General features: G+C 54.7%; 1 protein-coding gene across 1 annotated transcript; it reads right to left on the bottom strand.

The window, feature by feature from the left end:
• Positions 1-1,331: 1,331 nt before the first annotated feature.
• MFNG (MFNG O-fucosylpeptide 3-beta-N-acetylglucosaminyltransferase) lies at positions 1,332-16,587 on the bottom strand. The gene is made up of 8 exons (XM_043440416.1): positions 16,097-16,587; positions 11,554-11,602; positions 11,102-11,204; positions 10,547-10,700; positions 7,498-7,583; positions 5,455-5,620; positions 3,673-3,758; positions 1,332-2,305 (listed from the first exon to the last, which is right to left on the bottom strand). Exons 1-8 carry the CDS (start codon positions 16,349-16,351, stop codon positions 2,254-2,256), a joined length of 951 nt encoding a protein of 316 aa, XP_043296351.1. The 5' UTR covers positions 16,352-16,587; the 3' UTR covers positions 1,332-2,253.
• Between the last annotated feature and the right edge of the window lie 1,477 nt (positions 16,588-18,064).

Here is an 18,064-nt window from a genome sequence, read left to right on the forward strand (position 1 = left end):
GTTCTGATCCTTGCTGACTCTGCTCCCCGCCCTACGTAGCTATTCTGGGACAATGGAGGCAGCAGATGGCCCGAGTCCTGTTCCCTCCACCCGACCCTCGGGATCTGGGAACAACCCGTAAATCTGCTATTGCTTCTAAAAGCGGGCCAGCCGGCAGCCCTCCACGCACGGGGTGGAGAGGATGGCGGCTGTAGAGTACACCATCCCATCCCTACAGGCTGTGAGCCCAGAGGCCGCCCCACTCGGCTCGCATCCCACACACCCAGCATTAGGTCAACTCAGAAAGAAAGGAAGCCCCACACCTAACAAGCACAGGGCGGCTCCTCTCAGGGTCAGACTCCTCCTTGGAAGAGAAGGGGCCAAGGCTCCGTTGTTCGGTAGTTCCATCAGCCCAGACAGAGTTGTGGCAGGGACAAGGTCCCTTGAGGGCTGGAGGACTTGCCTCAAAGAAGCCCCCAGCCCTGGCTGCCTGGATCAAAGCCCCTCTGTCCCTCTGGATCTCTGTTCCCTCCTCCCCCCAGCCCTGAGCTCCACTGTGACCCCCAACCCCTCAACATCTCTGAGCATGATGCGGGCTGGGAGCAGACACATCCTCTTCCTAGCCCTCCCCACAGAGACCACCAGGCCTGAAATTTCACCACGATCACTTTCATTCAGTCATGCAACCTCTTTGGGACGTGAAATTTTAAGGGCACTTACCTTTACCTAGCTCCTACCTGGGCTGTCAAAGTGCCCCTTTATCTGATACCAGAGGCTGAATCCCTCAGCTCCATTCTGCCTTCCCTGATTCTCTGACCACCTCAACCCAGGCCCTGAAGGCAGATAAGAGGAAGTATTGTCCTCAGCAAACCAGCACCTCATGACACACATGTATTCACTCACATGCGTATCACTCACACAGAGGCGTGACAGAGGCACACACATCTATACGTCCCACATACATCGTTAGGCACAGAAAAGCAGAGAAGGGTGCATGGGCACACCCTTATACATCCCAGCACACCATGACACAGCACACACTAGTAGCCATCACTGTTCACAGAACCGTTCCTTTCTCCCTACCAGACTCTGTGCTCTGCCCTTTACAAACCCTGCATCATTTCACCCACAACCCATGAAGTAAGTACTCCTTATCTCATCTGTAAAATGAGCAAACAAGCCAGACAGGCCAAGCATATTCCCCCAGGTCACACAGCCAGCAAGAGCAGGGCAGTGCTGTCCAGCTCAGGGACCCAAAATCAACATCACTGAGACAGACAGATGAAAGATCCTCCCATCCTGCTCAGGAATGACTTTGACTGCATGTAACAGAAAACTGAACCAAGCAAGGCTTAAACAAATAAGGGTTTAATCTTCTTACAGAACCAGATACTGGAAGGGAGAGCTGTGGAAATGATTGTCTTGGCATTCCCTTCATGGCAGCAAGGTGGCTGCCCTAGATCCAGACATCACACCCACATTTGCATCAGAAAGATGGGGTATAGGGCTACAAAGCCTTCCCTAGAAGCCTCTCTATTGGCTTTGCTTAATTCGCACTAACAGACAGAGATCTGGCTCTGGCCACAGCTGGGCCATGTAGTAGCTCCTAATAGCAAGGGAAGCTGGGAAAGTGAGCAAAAGGAACATCACGATGGGCTGGGACCCATTCTGATTCATCATCTGGGTCTGGCCATGCTGATGCTCCAAACAACATCAGGTAGGGAGCAGGGGCTGGAGACTGGTCAGCAACAACATTATCTGCCACAGATTCTGGATTCTGCCCTTCTTCCACTTGGGTCCCCTTAGTGCTTGAGGATCCAGCCAAGGAAGCTAGGAGTGAGTGGCCCAGTGCTTGATCCCAGGAGAGGAACTGAGAGACCAGAGCTGGGGTCTCTGCATACCCAGGGGCCCAGGTAATTCTCTGGAGGGTTAGGATTCCTGAGCCCAAGTAGCTTAAGGACCCTCCATCCTCATTCAGTTCAGCCGCCCAGGGCCCCATGGAGGCCCAGCCATTGAGGCCTCTCTGGCGCTTACTTGGTGCCCCCAATCCTGGGCTGTGCAACACACCCCCCCAGGGCTTGAGATGCATTCAGCACCAGTCATCATCCAATCCTGGGCTGGCTCATCTCTCAGAGGCCCTGCCAGGGACTGCCCGCGCCCCCCCCCCCCCACAAGACCTGCCACAGGCCCTCAAGGCTGCCTGGGAAGCTAAGGACAACCAGAGAACCTTAGCCCAGTCTTTGCCCAGAGGTTCAGGGTTCATCAGGCCACCAGCTACGGGCACCAGGGAGTGTCCGGGTAGAGGAGACAGTGGAGAGAGTGAAACCTGTGGAGAGACCAGAAATGGATAAGACAGTCACCCTCACAGGCTCTTGGGGGAGCGTGTCACAGAGATGGTTTGGAGCAGGGTTTTTCCACCTTGGTACGTTATGAATATTAGGAGCCAGATAATTCTGTTGTGGGGACTGTCCTGGGCATTGTGGGTGCTTAGCAGCAGCCCTGTACTCCACTCGCCAGATGCCAGATGAGATTTTTTTTAAATATTTATTTATCTAATTTACTTATTTGGCTGTGCTGGGTCTCAGCTGTGGCACGCAAGACCTTCTATCTTCATTGCAACATGCAGGATCTTTAGTAGCAGCATGTGAGATCTAGATCCCCGACCAGGGATCAAACCCGGGCCCCCTGCACTGAGAGCGCGGAATCTTAGCCATTGGATCCACAGGGAAGTCCCTGCTGAGTCTTAACAATCAAAAATGTCCCCCCACACTACCAAGTGTCCCTTGGCAGGGGTGCAAAATGGTCCCTGGTTGAGAACCACTGATGGGTAAAGACTTCAAAAGCCAGAGAAACCATGAACAGCTGAGGCCACAGCCTCTGAGTGACCTGAGTCCCCATCAAGCAGGAACCTATGGATTCTAGAATATTTAGGCTCTGAGAGAATTTAACACCAATTTGTAAATCTCTTGACATACAGCCATAGCTTGCACACCTCTACTGATAAGAAGCTCACTACATTATAAAGTAGCTCCTTTCCTCTTGAAACTTGAAATTTTTTTTCTCCCGTATTGAGCCAGATTCTGTCTCCTTGTAACGCCCAACTTGTTCAACACAGTCCTGGGCCCGGCAGCCTTGGGATAGTGGTGAGCCCTCTGCCAGGGCTGCGCGTGGGATGGAGGGGGCTGAGCTGAGCAGCTCTAATCCCCCCGGGGTGTGTTTGGGGGGAGAACTGGAGGTGCCTAGGTGGCATTTTAGCCCTCATTCCAACCCTCTGTCCATGGAAAAGTATCATCCAAGAAACGAAGAGCCTAAGAAAAAAATTTTTTTAATTTCCCCATGAGTGCCTGGAGTTTCTCCATGAGAGCATCTCCTTTGCTCAGTGAACACAATTCAGTCTTCTAGAGGTTCCTGAAGAATCCCAGAGGATCAGGCCGGGGAGATCCCCTTCAGATCCTTGACGCCCAGCCTCCTTGTGTTACCAATGGGGCGACCAAGATACAGAGAGGGCCGGGCAGGCCCCTGCCCAAGGTCACACAGTAAGCCCAGGACAGGGCAGCGACTGAGATCCACTCCCAGCTCTGTGCTATCAGCTACTAGCCTCTCTCACTTCCCTCCCTCCTGGTTCCCTTGTCTTTCTATCCCTGGCCTCAGGCCCCAGTCCACCCATCCTACAGTTTCAGCCCGCAGACCCACCTGGAGGGGTCCTCCTCAGGGGAGAAGGGGCCTTGGAGCTTAATGACGTTGAGTTTCCCCTCAAAGACGCCGTAGCTAAGGGTAACCTGTGCAGAGAGAAGCAGAGAAGGCAATGAAACTGGGGGGGGGGGGGGGGGGGGGCGGGGGGGGATGGTTGTCCCATCAGGGACCCCACAAGGGGGCAGCATTTTGGTAGAAACAGAGAAGGTTGCCTAAGACATTTTGAGCGGCACAGAATGCCTGTCTCTGCACCTGAAATTCCACCATCAGTAATGGGTGTTTCACTGGGTGCCCATCCCCTCCCATTCTCCCATAATCCCATTGGTGCCCTCAACAGTTCCAGTTACTAAAGAGGCTGGAATGATCCCCTTATCTACAGATTGGGAAACTGAGGCTCAAGAGGTGAAGGTGCCTTTCCAGGAAGTTGCGCTCCTGGAATGAGGTTTCCTGAGACCTACTCTAGGGCCTTAGCAATCCCTCATATCATTCCATAAGCAATGAGGCTGTGGATGATGACTCCAGTCAAAAGGCAGTCAAGCACAGTGGTTAAAGACTGTGGATTTGGGGGCCACCCATCAAGGTTCAAGTCCCTCTCTGTCCTGAACTAGCCACAGTTAGTTCCACTCTCTGGGCCTCAGTTTCTCCATCTGTAGAATGGGAATAATGTTAAGATCCATTCCCTATGAATGTTATGAGGAACCTGAGAGTTAAAAAAGATAAGGCCCCCATTGCGGTGTCTGGCACAGCAGGGACTTTAGGGAACACCCTGGTTTTGGCCAAAACCAGGTTTTGGTCCAAAATCTGCCCCTCTTTCCTGGCTGTGGTCCTAATGGGACCAATCTGCGCCCCAGTTCTAGGTCTGGTCAATCAACATTAGCTCTAGGCTCTGGTAGGAAACAGGTCATGTGACCAGTGAGCATCAGCCCTGTGGTCTGACAGAAGAAGGAGCTCTCTTCTCACTGGTGGAGTGGAAACCTGGGGCTGCCATCTTGCCAGCACAAGTAGCGAGCCTGCCTGAGAATGGGGCCAGCATAAGGGAGGACACCCGAGACAGGGGACCGGGTATGAGCACCCAGATCTCACCAGATCGAGCAAGTCAGCCACACCCTAACCTTCTCAGGTACATGGTCCCAAAAAGGTCCTTTTCTGTTTAATTAGTCTATTGCCTTTCTGTTACTTGCAGCTAAAAGGGCTCTGACTCATACCATGCAGGCCTCCCCGGGGACCTTCCCAGCCGGGAAGGGGCTGGACACCCATGAGTTGGAGGGCAGTATCTGCAAGGCAGAGTTCAGCAGAGTCACTACCTGCCAGGTGATGGGAGGGGTACCCACCCCTACCCCAGCCTGACATTACACATGGGTCATACCTACTGAAGACCTGGTCTTTCCCAGTAACACCTGCATGAGAAGGAAAGCAGTAAGCAGTGGCCAGGTAAGCTCTGATGAAGGAGGAGGCCATTGAAAAGGAGGGTGTGGTAAGGATGGGAGGCTGAAGAGAGATGAGAAGGAAGGATGCAGCGTTCAGGGACCTGAGTGGTCTGAATCTCAAGATGAGCTTCCTCTCATCTGTGCAGGTCCCTCCAGCTGGCATTTGAGAACCAGATCAAAGAACATTAGCATCACAAATGCCAACCATTAAGGGTCAGAGGTGGAGAGCACTGAGTCACTGCATGACCTTAGGGGGGACCTTTGCCATGCTGGGACTCAGTTTCCCCATTAAAGGAGAGAGCCCCCCCCCACACACACACCTCCCCCTTTGCCACCTGCCCCGTGGCTGGCTCACCTGCTCCGGAAGCTGGGCAGCCTCCAGCAGCTGCAGGGTCTCCAGGTGGGAGTGGAAGAGGGGGCAGGGCTGCAGGTGGCCGCCCAGCTTGCACTCCACGATGTAGCCCACGGTGCAGTCGTCAGGCAGCCGGATGAGGGCAGAGGTGTCCATGAAGTGGGAGCCACTGAAGGACAGAGCCATGCTGCAGCCACTGGCCAAAGGCCCTTGATACCTAGAGCCCTTCCTGTCTCCCAGAAGACCCTCCCTCCACCACAGCCAGCTGGGAAAGAATAGTGCAGCTCTAGCATCTGCCCCCTGCATACTGTGTGGCCTCGTGCACGTTATAAGCCTTGGAGAGCCTCAGTTTTCTCTTCTGTAAAACGGGCATGATAATAGCCAGAGCTGTTTTGAGGATTAAGTGGCAAAATGGTGAGATGAAGCCTTTTACAAATGTATCCTTTCCTTTTCTTTCTTTTCATTCACTCATTCATTCATTCTTGAGTTTGAGTGTCTATCTGGTGCCAGAAACTGATGACACAGAAGCTGAGGACACAGAGATGGGAAAGAAATGCTTCCTGCCCTCAACAGCAGCCTCCGTGCTGGAGGGAGACAGACAGACGAGCAGGTCATTTCAGAGGAGGACTGGTGCTAAGTCAGAGGAAAGCACGAGGCCTGGGGACACAGGGAGGGCAAAGCAGATTCCCAGAGGAGGTGGCAGTCTTTTGCTTTTTGCTCTTTATTTAATCACGGCAGTAGCAGATTCTAAACAGAGTCTTACAGGATGATCTGCAGTCAGCCAGGTGCCAAGAGGGGGAGGAGCAGTGTTCCTGGCAAGGGCATCACCTGACTGTGCACCCCACGAATGCCCTAGAGACCAGGCTGGGCAGCTTGCCCCACTGCACAAGATGCCTGAGAGAGGGGTCGAGCGGGTACAGAAACCCATCCTCTGTCACCTTCCCCAGGCTGTGCCTGGGGGCCGCACTGCCCAGAGGGGGTACTTTTTTCTAATTCACACAAATGTGCCATAGAGGGGGACCGAAGCCTAGATGGAGTATCTGGGTCACAGGGAGACCCCTAGTCATGTGTATATACCTGTTATCAACAGACCTTAGGACAGCATTCCTGCTCCCAGTCAGGACACAAACTACCTCCGGAGGGCACCCCCATCCAGGGTAGGGCAGGGCAGGTTGCTGCAGAGGTGAATCACCCAGGCCCTTGAGCCAAACCCAGCAGCTGAGAGACCTTGGGCCTGGGTGACCTTGAACCAATCACTTACTTAACCTCTCAGCAACTTAGTTTTCTCAGCCAAGTAGAAATAAGGCCAACGCCCCTTCCTCCCTGGGGGCTGTGATAATCTTAGCGAAGTACAGGCCTGGCTCAGTCAACCCTCAATTCAAGGTGGTGACACTGATGTGGCTGTTAATAACAGTAAAGCCTGTCCAGCAGACCTTGAGACCTTTGTCATGTCCTCTCTAGAATACCAATGCTCCCACCCAGTACCGAGGGCTTCCCCTACTCTCACAATCGCCCTCAGTCTGACACCACTCTTCTAGGACCATTCCAGCTCAAATGCCACCTCTTCCAGGAAGCCTTCCCTCCTCTCCCCAGGTAGAAGGCCCTACTTCCTCCTCTGAGTGTTTCTCCACTTGGCCTTCACCTCCCTTGTGACAGTGATTAGTCAGAAGAGGGCTGAAAACAGAACCTAATATTGACTGGGCTCCTACCAGGTGCCAGCCCAGGCACTTTCTCATTTAACCCTTACAATGACCACTGGCCACTGTGTTATCAGGTCCATTTTACAGATGGGGAACTGAGGCTCCTAGAGATTACACGGCTTGCCTGTGTGTAGCAGTGTGCACTAGGCAGTGTACCCCCAAGGGATGGTAACAGGTGGCTTGCTCACCACTAACTGTGTAACTCTGACGCAGTGGGAATGAGAGGTAGTGTCTCCTTAGCTCACTTTCAAGCACTTTCTGCTACAAACACCCCACCCACACACCAGCCGATTCCTCCTCTCTGCACACCTCTACCTCCCCCACCTGCCTGTAGGTCTCTGCTTACCTGGCCCAGGGGGCCATCTTCAAAGCCAGTTTGCGGTTGATGCAGAAGCCAGCACCTCCGGTGGCAAACCAGAACTGTACCAGCCTCTGTGGGGGAAGATGGGGAAAGCCAAAGTGTAGGGTGAGCCTAGGGGTGGGGGCAACAGTCAGGCCTCCCCTTATTCACAACCAACATGGCTCAAAAGCTTTATATTTCACATCTCACTAGAGTCTTGCTATGAGGCTTCTCAGATTGCCCTAGTGGTAAAGAATCCGCCTGCCAATGCAGGACACGTAAGAGACACAGATTCGATTCCTGGGATGTGAAAATCCCCTAGGAGGACATGGCAAACCACTCCAGTATTCTTGCCTGGAGAATCCCATGAACTGAAGAGACTGGCAGACTAAAGTCCATAGGGTCAGAAAGAGTCAGACATGACTGAAACGATTTAGCACGCATGCAAAGTCTTGTTATAGCCTGAAATTATGCCCATGGAGGAAAAAGAGAAGGGCAGGCAAACATTCAAAGGCTTGGAATGGGATCCAGCACATGGTAAACACTAGTGGGTTTATGGGTCAGCTTGTAAAGCCCTTGACATTTCAATCTTTGAACCAATACCACCCTTTTAGGGTGTAAACTGTTTTCTGCCCTTGTCTAGCATCACCGTGGCCCAAGATCTCTTCTGCCTCCTCTGTGAGGACCTGTGAATTCACCCATGAATTTCTTCAAGGCTTTTGAGAAACACGGTACCTTTTCAACTGTACCATCTCTTAGTCAATGTGCCCTAAGGTTACCTTTTCCCAAGTCCACAGTTGGCGCTTCATTGATGTATGTTGCATTGGGTTGGTTATCTCCCATGATTCAGCAGTGAGAAGAGTACTGGACAGGAAGTTGGAAAGTCTGACACTGGGCTTCCCCCTCCACTGTACAGCTGTATAACCTTGAAAGAATCCCTGCCCCTCTCTGGACCTCAGATATGTCACCTGTGAGCACAACATTGGCTCCAGTTCTGAAATCCCATGGTTCTCCAGGCCCAGAGGTGTTCTCCTCCTCCGAGATCTCTACGAGCTTACTTCTGGAAACGCTGCCCTCTTAGAGAGAAGTCAGGCCTCAACTAGGCAGAATGAATGGGTTCTCTGGGACCTAACACACAGGAGGTGCCCAATAAATGCTTGTTTAATGAATTAATGAGAGCAGGGCTTCCACTCCCAGAGAACCACAGTAACATCAGCAGTGACCATGTGAGTGCCTAGCCCCAGGCACCGACCGTGTCAAGCCTTGTGCTACAGATCAGGTGACGGAGGTACACAGAACTGAGGTCACCTGCCGAGGTCCCAGAGCTAGGACTGACCCCAAGCCAAACCTTCTGTCCCCTTTGCCATCCTACCCTGGGGGGACACCCACAGTCTGAACTGGCCAGGACACTCTGGAGCAGTCCTGGGATCCTGCTGGTGGGGTGTCTGACAAGGAGGGCATTGGTGCACATTGTGGGCTTGAGGAGCGGGTGTGCCCAGCAGGGTCCTGTGCCCAGCACGGGAAAAACACTGCTCAGAGGTGAGGCTGGGCTGAGTCAGGTGCTCGTGCTCAGCCGCCGAGTCATGTCTGACTCTTCAGAATCCCATGGAGCTGAATCGGGTACTGGTGGAAAACACTCACTAGTATCTGCCATGTGCCAGATCCCATTCCAAGCCCTTGAATGTTTGTGTGTGCTTAGCTGCTCAGTCATGTCTGACTCTTTGCAACCCCATGGACTGTAGCCCACCAAGCTCCTCTGTCCATGGGACTCTCCAGGCAAGAATACTGGAGTGGGTTGCCATTTCCTTCTCCAGGAGATCCTGGCCCTTGAATAGGTGACCTCACTTAATTCTTCTTTTGCTCACAACCGCTCTATGAGGTAGCGACTGTTTTCACTGATTCTACAGGTGAGGAAACTGAGGCACAGAGAGGCAAGGTGACTTCTGTCAAGGTCACAAAGCCAGGAGGGAGCGGGGCTAGGGAATGAGCTCTGGGAGTCAGGTTTCAGAGCAAAGCTCTCAACTCTTTAGGTCATGGAGAGGTGGTATGGGAACCTGGGGGACCCCTCGGCTCACCTGGCATCAGCTTGCTCATGCACACCACCCCTCAGGGCCCAGGAGGATTTAATTAGGGCTCAGAGGCTGATGAGTGGCAGATAATTAAGGTTTTGTGTTTCCTGCTCTTGGTTTCCCTCGAGAAGCAGATGGTGACCCTGAGAGGGAGAGAGCCCCATAGTGGGCCCAGCTCCCGCTCCAGACATTGCCTCTAGAGAGGGGGACCCATGGCCTTCCTATTCAGGGGGGCCAAGGGTGCCCTAGGAGCCTGGCTCACCCCAACACTGGAATCCAGGTGGGTTCTGGGGACAGGGGGAAAAACATGCGATATATGTATACTAAAAAAATCTTATTTCTCCAAAAGTCATATTTAATGAGTATCCTGGGCTTTTGTTTATTTATTCCTAAATCTGGCAACCTAAATCTGTCCATTCAGGTCTGGAGCTGAAGCGGGTGCTGGGGACCCTCTTGTGCCAGGTGTCAATACCTCTGTGGGTGATTAGTGAAATCTGAAGAGAGGAAAGCTGTCTAGGGGAAGGGAGGGTTCAGGGGCTCCCGGCAGCCGCAATTTGCCACCTGGCCCAACAGATTCAGCATTTTAACAATCCGTCCAACTACATGGTGATACCAGGTGGCTAGAAGCCTGATGGTGGAGCCTGGAGACCTCAGCTCACCCCACCATGCTCACGGTATGACCAGGACAAGCCACTGCTCCTCAGTAATTGAGTGCCAGTCTTTGCTTTCCTTGCATTATCTCAATCTCCCGTCTCTGCTCTCTGTCTCATAAAGGAGGAGACAGGATCAGAGGAGAAGCCACCAGCCCAGATACAGCGATGCTGCCAATTCTGAAACCCAGAAAAGGCACCCGCCCCCTGCAGGGCCCCGCCCCTGACCCCGCCCCGCGAAGGGCCCTGCCCCTGACCAAGTCCCCCACCCGCCTAAGGGCCTTGCCCCGCCATCCAGCGGCCAGTTCACAAAGGAGGAGGCAGCGAGGGACCCACTGTGCGATTGTGAGGTTGCGGCTCCGAAGCGTGAATTGGCCGATTCAGGCTAGGCCGGCCTACATAGACGTCACGGGTCTGGGGGAAGGTTTTCAGCAACTTCAGCAGCGCCCTCGGGTTCAGATAGTTGTCGTCATCCACATGGCAGAACCATCTGTGGGGATGGAATGGGGGACCTTGAACTCGGAAAGGGTTCCCAAGAGCTTCCTGTCAGCCAGACTCCCCCTGCACCCTCATAGTCAATCAACAAACAGATAGGGGCTGGAGGGGGGTTAACATTTAAGGCCTAGCCCTGTGCCAGGCAGCATCTCCCGTAAGCTCATGAAGAAGTTGTGCCCACTTCTCAGCTGGGAACCAAGACTCAGGAAGGCTAAGACACTTGCCCTAGGTCACACAGCCCGAATGGCAGGATTTGAACCCAGTTGGTCTGACCAGAGACAGATCCCAGAAGGCCCTGCATGTGATTCAATTCACCCGATCCAGAACTTTACTTTTGCCTGAGGCAAAGGTCACGCTTGCCCCCTAACACCAAGGTGAAGACCAAGGTAGACTCACCTCAGCCCACTGGCCAAGAAGGCATCAAATTCAGCGGCCATCTTGCAGGACAGGGCAGGGTGGCTGTGCTCGGCGGAGCAGTTGGTGACCACAAGGTGGGACCCTGGAGAAGGACGGACAAGTCAGCCCAGCTCCTCTCTCTGTGAGAAGCAGAGCGAGGCAGGGCCTCACAGAGCCTTGGGCAGTCCACCCACTCCCATTTTACACAGGGGAAACTGAAGTCAGGGAGGGCTAACCTGCCCAGAATCCTGAAACTAATGGACAGTACGCTAAGCTGGGACCCAGGTGTTCACGGCCTTACTGTTTCCAGGGGAGACTCCTGCTCCCCTCCTGGGCAAAGGGGGAATCCCTGTATACCAAGGGTAGACAGTCGTGTTTCCTGGGGACCCCCAGGCAGCCACCCCAGCTTTCCCTAACAACAATGGAGGGGTCCCCATCCCACCCAGAGTTACCGAGTCTCTCCTGGAGGCCTTCATCCAGGCTGTCAGTGAAGATGAACGTCTAGGAATGAGAAAAGAGTCAGGGCAGGGGTCAGCCAAGGAGAGTCCCGGGTCAGCCCACAGCCAAGTCCAGGTGGATACACACATATCAGACCTCTGTGCTCCTTCAGTGATGGAAATACACTCCTGTCACAGTCACACACTCCTTTAGGACAACAGGGCTTTCTCAGCTACCCAACCCCCTCTCCCATACAACACACACAACCCCGCTTTTGTAGACACACAACTTCAAGTTGTACATCAGCCCATCAGTCTCACATTCAGCCCCCTTACAGACCAACACCCACCAGACCAGAGTCACACGCCCTTGGTAGAATCACACCTTCTTCAACCACACACACATCACAGTCCCACCTGGCCCCTCCACAGTCACATACACACGTGTGTGTCAATAGACAGAGGCACATGCTGGCTCACCGAACCACTTAGGGAGACAGTCACAACTTTCGTAGTCACCCAAGCTCCGTGTGCAAGTGTCAGGGCCCTCACACACCTCCCAGACTGAAGAGGAGCCCCACCCACAGCTTTCACACGTCTGCTCCCTCATGACTTCACTGACCCTCCAGACAGGTGTTGTGATTTGCAGATGGCAAAATGAAGGCTAAGTCATGAAGCGAGGCTGTGTGGTTGGCAAGAGGTAAGGACCTCTCCCCACTCTCAGCTCCCAGCACAGCCAGACTTCCCCCCAGGAGCCCCACCCAGCAGGCACTCAGACCCAGCCTGAGGGCACTGAACACCTGAGCACCCCCAGACCTGGGCTTCTCTCACTCTTCCCTATCTTACTGGGACCCAAAATCTGGGGGTCACCATGCCTCCTCTCTTTCTCTCACACCCACATCCAGTCTGTCAGCAAATTCTATCCACCCCACTTTCAAACTAAAGAACTAAAGAGCCTCTTGATGAAAGTGAAAGAGGAGAGTGAAAAAGTTGGCTTAAAACTCAACATTCAGAAAAACTAAGATCATGGCATCTGGTCCCATCACTTCATGGCAAATAGATGGGGAAACAGTGGAAACAGTGACAGACTTTATTTTGGGGGGCTCCAAAATCACTGCGGATGGTGACTGCAGCCATGAAATTAAAAGACACTTGCTCCTTGGAAGAAAAGTTATGATCAACCTAGACAGCATATTAAAAAGCAGAGACATTACTTTGCCAACAAAGGTCTGTCTAGTCAAAGCTATGATTTTTCCAGTAGTCACGTATGGATGTGAGAGTTGGGCCATAAAGAAAACCAAGTACCGAAGAATTGATGCTTTTGAACCGTGATGTTGGAGAAGACTCTTGAGATTCCCTTGAACATCAAGGAGATCCAACCAGTCCATCCTAAAGAAAATCAGTCCTGAATATTCATTGGAAGGACTGAAGCTGAAGCTGAAACTCCAATACTTTGGCCACCTGATGTAGAGAAGTGACTCATTGGAAAAGATCCTGATGGTGGGAGAGATTGAAGGCAGGAAGAGAAGGCGATGACAGAGGATGAGATGGTTGGATGGCATCACCGACTCAGTGGATATGAGCTTGAGTAAACTCTGGGAGTTGGTGATGGATTGGGAAGCCTGGCATGCTGCAGTCCATGGGGTCGCAGATAGACACGACTGAGTGACTGAACTGAACTGACTGAACTTTCAAACTGCTTGGGGTACACCCTCTCCCTGCAGCGTCCACGGCCAGCGCACGGTCCATCCCTCCTCGTCACCTCCTGCCTGCTTTGCTGCAGTCACCTTTTCCCTGTTCTCTCTGCTCCGTCCTGCTCTGCTCCAGTCTGTTTTCAACACAGCCCCCGGGGGAGCCTGTAAATTAAGTCAGACTTTTCTTGCCCTGCTCTCCGGCAAATGTGTGCCACCAAACAGTCACCAGATAGTGGAACTCTCCAGTCTGGAGTGTGGGCCAAATGGGCCAGGGAATGTCTGGGAATGAATTAGTGAGGAGAGGGGGGAAGGAGGGGTCCCCGCAACACAGTCTGGGGGCTGAGCAGGGCTCATGAGGCTGGTGTTTCAGTCCCTGGGAATTCTGAGGTTGGCACAGAGCAGTGGGCAGAGCTTTCTCTGAGCAGAGGGTTGCATTTGATTGTTTCAAGGAGGGATCCTGACAATGGTTAAAACTTTGTAGGAAAACAAAAGGACAGACAGTCTACTGGGGTCGGGGGAGGGGGTGCCGGGGGCCATCTGCTGCAGAGGAGGGGAGATGTGGGGCTCTCATTGCTCCCCCCACCCCTGCCCTCGAGGAATGTGAGGAAGAGAAAGGCTCCTCTGCATCTCAAAACATACTTCCCCCAAGCCCGCCCCCTGTGCCTGGGACAAAGGCCACACATGAGCCCCAACCCGCTGCCACAAAGGCCCACCTGCCACCCGGCTGCCCTTAACCAGCTGGAGCGGGTGCCCAGCCCTGGAGTTAACCAGCTCAGGCCTGCTCCTGATGGCAGAGCTGAGACCGGCTCTAATACCCTCCTGCGCTGTGCGGCTGGGGAAACCGAGGGTTGAAAGGGGGACGGCCTTGGTCACGGGGAGAGAGCCAAAGGGTGGAAATGAAGGGGGCCCAGATGTAGTGATGAGAGTGGGTCTCCCTGTCTCCTCTCTTCTTCCTCAGTTTGAGTGTCTTTCCTTTTTTTTCAGATCTGCCTTAAAGGACAGGAATCTGCCCCTTGTGCTAAGGACAGGGGAGGGGGAAATGGGAATGTCCAGCTGAGTGAATACATCTCCTACCTCTGCTTACAAACTGGGAATTTTTAAGTTTCCCCCTCTGAAAAATGGAAATATCAATACCTACCAGTCGGGTTATTGGGAGGGTTCAGTAGAGTGATGCACCAATATGCTGTCCCTTAGATGCCGAGCAGTTGGCAGGTACTCCCTCTGGCGGCCTGGTTAGCATCTGGGATTGAGCTCAGAGCAAAGAGGGTGTCTGCATGCCTTTCCTCTGCCAGCCTAGTCCTGCCAGGCCTGGACACCCAGGCTAAAAGCCCAAGTGACCAGGCCGCCCTGGGGTCCCCAGTCTCAGCCTAGAGGGGGGCCCACTGGGCTCTGCCCCCTTGGGCCTTTGGGGTGATGCTGGCAAGCACTTCCTCCTCTCTGGCCTCAGCATCCTCATCCGGAGCAAGGGCACCATCGTAGCGATCAAGATGAAACAGGAAAGGGCCTCCGATCACGTGAGGCCAAGCTCCCGGGTACACACAGACACAGCACCATAAACAGGAAAGTCTGCAGGGAGGGCCAGGCTTGGTGGCTTCCGCAAGCGGAACTAGAATCTCCCTAAGATGAGAAGCTGCGTAGCATCCCAGGGAAGAGTCTGGGGCGTGTTGGGGGTTCCAGCAAAGAAAGGATTAATCCAGGGTGCCGGGATATCAGGACCAGGAAATCAGGGTAAAGGTGCCCCCTCCCCAGTGGGCCCTGGCCTCTTCCAGGCACCACCTCCCCATCCTTGGTCTCCAGGAGCCTCCAAACAACCCCCCTCCCCCCAAGGCTCGTCACTTCCTCCCACTGAGCCAGCCGCCAAAGTAGGGACAGCATGTGTGTGTGTGTGTGTGTGTGTGTGTCCACGCATGCACACACACGAATCTGCCCCTCTACCCACCTAGAGATGACTCCCAACACCCCCAGATCACTGACTTTGCCTGAGGAGGGCACTGGGTATGGGGCTGGAAGAGCCAGAGGGGACTCAGAGCTGCCTCCCCAGAAAGCCACACCCCCATCACACACACATCTCTTGTCACGGCACGTCTGACACTGACACTGGCTCCATGCGTGTGAGCATACACGCATGTGAACACACATACACATCCCCACCATACATGCCAGGCAGGCCTCCCGCTCATCATTGCTTTCACCACAGCACACAGCCACTCCGTCCATCCATCAGAAACTGCCCCAAAGGGGGCGAGACAAGGAGGTGAGATGCCCCTGCCCCGGGGCACACCCTTGGCAGCAGAGGGTGGGGGCAGGGCTGTCAGGAATTCTGAAAGGATGCCCCCCACCCCTCTCCCCAGACAGGCCCCACCCAGACCGTCCCATCCTCAGAGGCTCAGCCCTTGTGCTCCACCCTCAGCCAGGGCAAAGGACAGCACCCAGGGCCTGGCCTGGGGGCAGCCTGGCCAGGGCTCTTGTCAAAAATCAGGACCTCTCAGAGGCCTCTGTCCAGCTGCCCAACACCCACCATTGCCCCCCAGGCCAAGGTGGGCACGCTCGAAGCCTGCTCCAGAACAACCAGGGAATGAAGGGACCCCCAGAAGGGACGTAGGAGCCCAGGGTAGCCTGGCCCCCAACAGACCAAGCAGTGGGCCTGAGGAGTGCCTGGCTCCTGGGCCAGTGGGGGACTCACAGCCGCAGGAGACCCCCATCCTGGGAGGAAGGAGGAGCGGGAACACAGTCCAGGCAGGGCAGGTGGGAGAGCAGCTTCTCCCGTGAGGCTGCCAGAGAACCCCCAGGTCGGAGGTAGAAAGGCCTCTGTGAGCCCTCAGACCAGGGGCCACTCCTGGGACCCGCAGTCGCCCGCTTGTCACCTGTTCCCTGGTCCTGGAGACCCACGTGTTGAGCAGCAGCTCCACGCGGGAGTGGTGGAAGGCCTGGGTCGTCTTGACTGCGATGAAGACATCGTGCAGCTGCAGCTCGGAGGGCCGAGGGCTTGGCGGGCTCAGCTCGGGGGTGTCGGGCACACGCTGCGGGGACGGGCTTGAGCGGTACCGTAGCGAGAGGAGCCCCATGCATAGAAGGGTGAGGAGGACTCCAGCCAGGCCCCGGAGGAGCCGGCAGTGCATTGGCCCTAGGGCCCCAGACGGCTCAGCTCCCAAGTCCCAACCAGACGGGGAAGGGAGGCTGGTCAGGCGGGAGCCCCGGCAAAGGCAAAGGGCTGGCAGGCATGGCGGGCGGGCCGGGAGGGGAGAGGTGGGAGTCGGAGCTCCGGGCCCGCAGGCCGAGCCACCGCAGCCCCGCCGCCGCCAGCCCTCCACCTGCTTTCTCCCTGGCCCTCCCGCCCGCGGCTCTGGGGCGCCTGGCCCCGCCCCTGCCTCCAGCGCAGCCCAGGGGCGGGGCCGGCCCAGGGGAGCCCAGAGGTGGCTGGAAATGGCACGGGCAGAAGGCACAGCCCGGGCTTTGCCAGCTGCTGCGGTGGGGGTGGGGGCAACAACAACCCCTCCGTGCCAGATGGAAGGGAGGGGCCCTCCAGCCTTCCCACTCCCCAGAGAGCGTGGGCTTAGCTCATTCAACACCCAGTATCTTCGGTGGCCAGCCTCCCAGGTTTGGCTTCACATAGTTCCTCCTCCTGGGTGCACCCTTTCCTCCGCTAGCCCTGGCCATCCTCACCCACGTTTCCTCTACCAGGCTGAATTTTATTTGCCTTTTAAGGGCTTCCCCCGTGGCTCAGTGGGTAAAGAATCCGCCTGCAATGCAGGAGACACAGGAGATGCAGGTTTGATTCCTGGGTCAGGAAGATCTCCTGGAGGAGGAAATGACAACCCACTCCAGTATTCTTGCCTGGAAAATCCCATGGACGGAGGAGCCTGGCGGGCTATAGTGCGTGGGATCACAAAGAGTCAGACATGGCTGAGCAACTAAGCACATAGCCAATTAACAAGATCTTATAGATTCAGGTGGATAGCAAAGGGACTCAGCCATAGGTATACATGTGTACCCAGTCTCCCCCAAACTCCCCTTCCATCTGGGCTGCCACATAACAGAGTTCCCTGTGCTCTACATTAGGTCTTTATCCATTTAAAGCTTAGGCTCAAGTGGCCCTCCTCCAGGAAGTCTCCCAGCCTCTGGGGCCCCCACAGCGGTTAGCCCAGTTTCTTCGGCCTTCACAACAGTGCTAGAATTATTTCCAGTTCGTAGCTGAGCATATAAAGCTCAGAATGATCCAAGCTGATCCAGCAGCTCAGCCACAGAGCCGGTGAACCCAGGTCTCTGGCCCTCGTCCGGCCCACAGAAGGCCCCTGAAGGTCCCTGTCCTGCTGTGACCCACCGTAGTCCATCTTGCTCGGCAGTCATCACTGCTTCCTCTCTCCCAGCCAGCCCAGTGGACAGAGGGCTTTCTGCAGCTGCCACCTCTGTCTTGTTTTTTTAGTTAATTAATTTATTAATTATTTTTGACTGTGCTGGGTGTTCATTGTGGCACTCAGGCTTTCTCTAGTTGCAGTGAGCAGGGTTTTTTCTTCTTTCGGCTAGTGGGCTCTAGAGCGCAGGCTCTGTAGTTGCGGCTCATGGGCTTAGTTGCTCCTTGGCACGTGGGATCTTCCTAGGTCAGGGATCGAGTCCATGTCCTCTGCGTTGCAAGGTGAATTCTTAACCACTGGACCACCAAAGAACTCCCTCCATCTTGTTTGGTACAAGGTCACTCATGTCTTGTCCTCCCTCTGCTAGAACCCTGATGGCTTCACAAACGCCAAGGATCAACACCAGCCTGCAGACCCTGGAAGGGTGTCCCCTGTTACCACCAGTCCCAGCTCCTACTCTTCTCCTCTTGCTTCCTCACT

Source organism: Cervus canadensis, chromosome 21 (assembly GCF_019320065.1).
Source record: "Cervus canadensis isolate Bull #8, Minnesota chromosome 21, ASM1932006v1, whole genome shotgun sequence".
NCBI classification, from domain to species: domain Eukaryota; kingdom Metazoa; phylum Chordata; class Mammalia; order Artiodactyla; family Cervidae; genus Cervus; species Cervus canadensis.

Coding starts and splice junctions, on each gene's coding strand:
- MFNG (XM_043440416.1), bottom strand. CDS start 16,351: ATGCACTGCCGGCTCCTCCGGGGCCTGGCTGGAGTCCTCCTCACCCTT. Junction 11,603..16,096: donor TCTCCAGGACCAGGGAACAG/GTGACAAGCGGG, acceptor TCTCATTCCTAG/ACGTTCATCTTCACTGACAG. Junction 3,759..5,454: donor CTGCCCAGCTTCCGGAGCAG/GTGAGCCAGCCA, acceptor CTCTCTGCACAG/GTTACCCTTAGCTACGGCGT.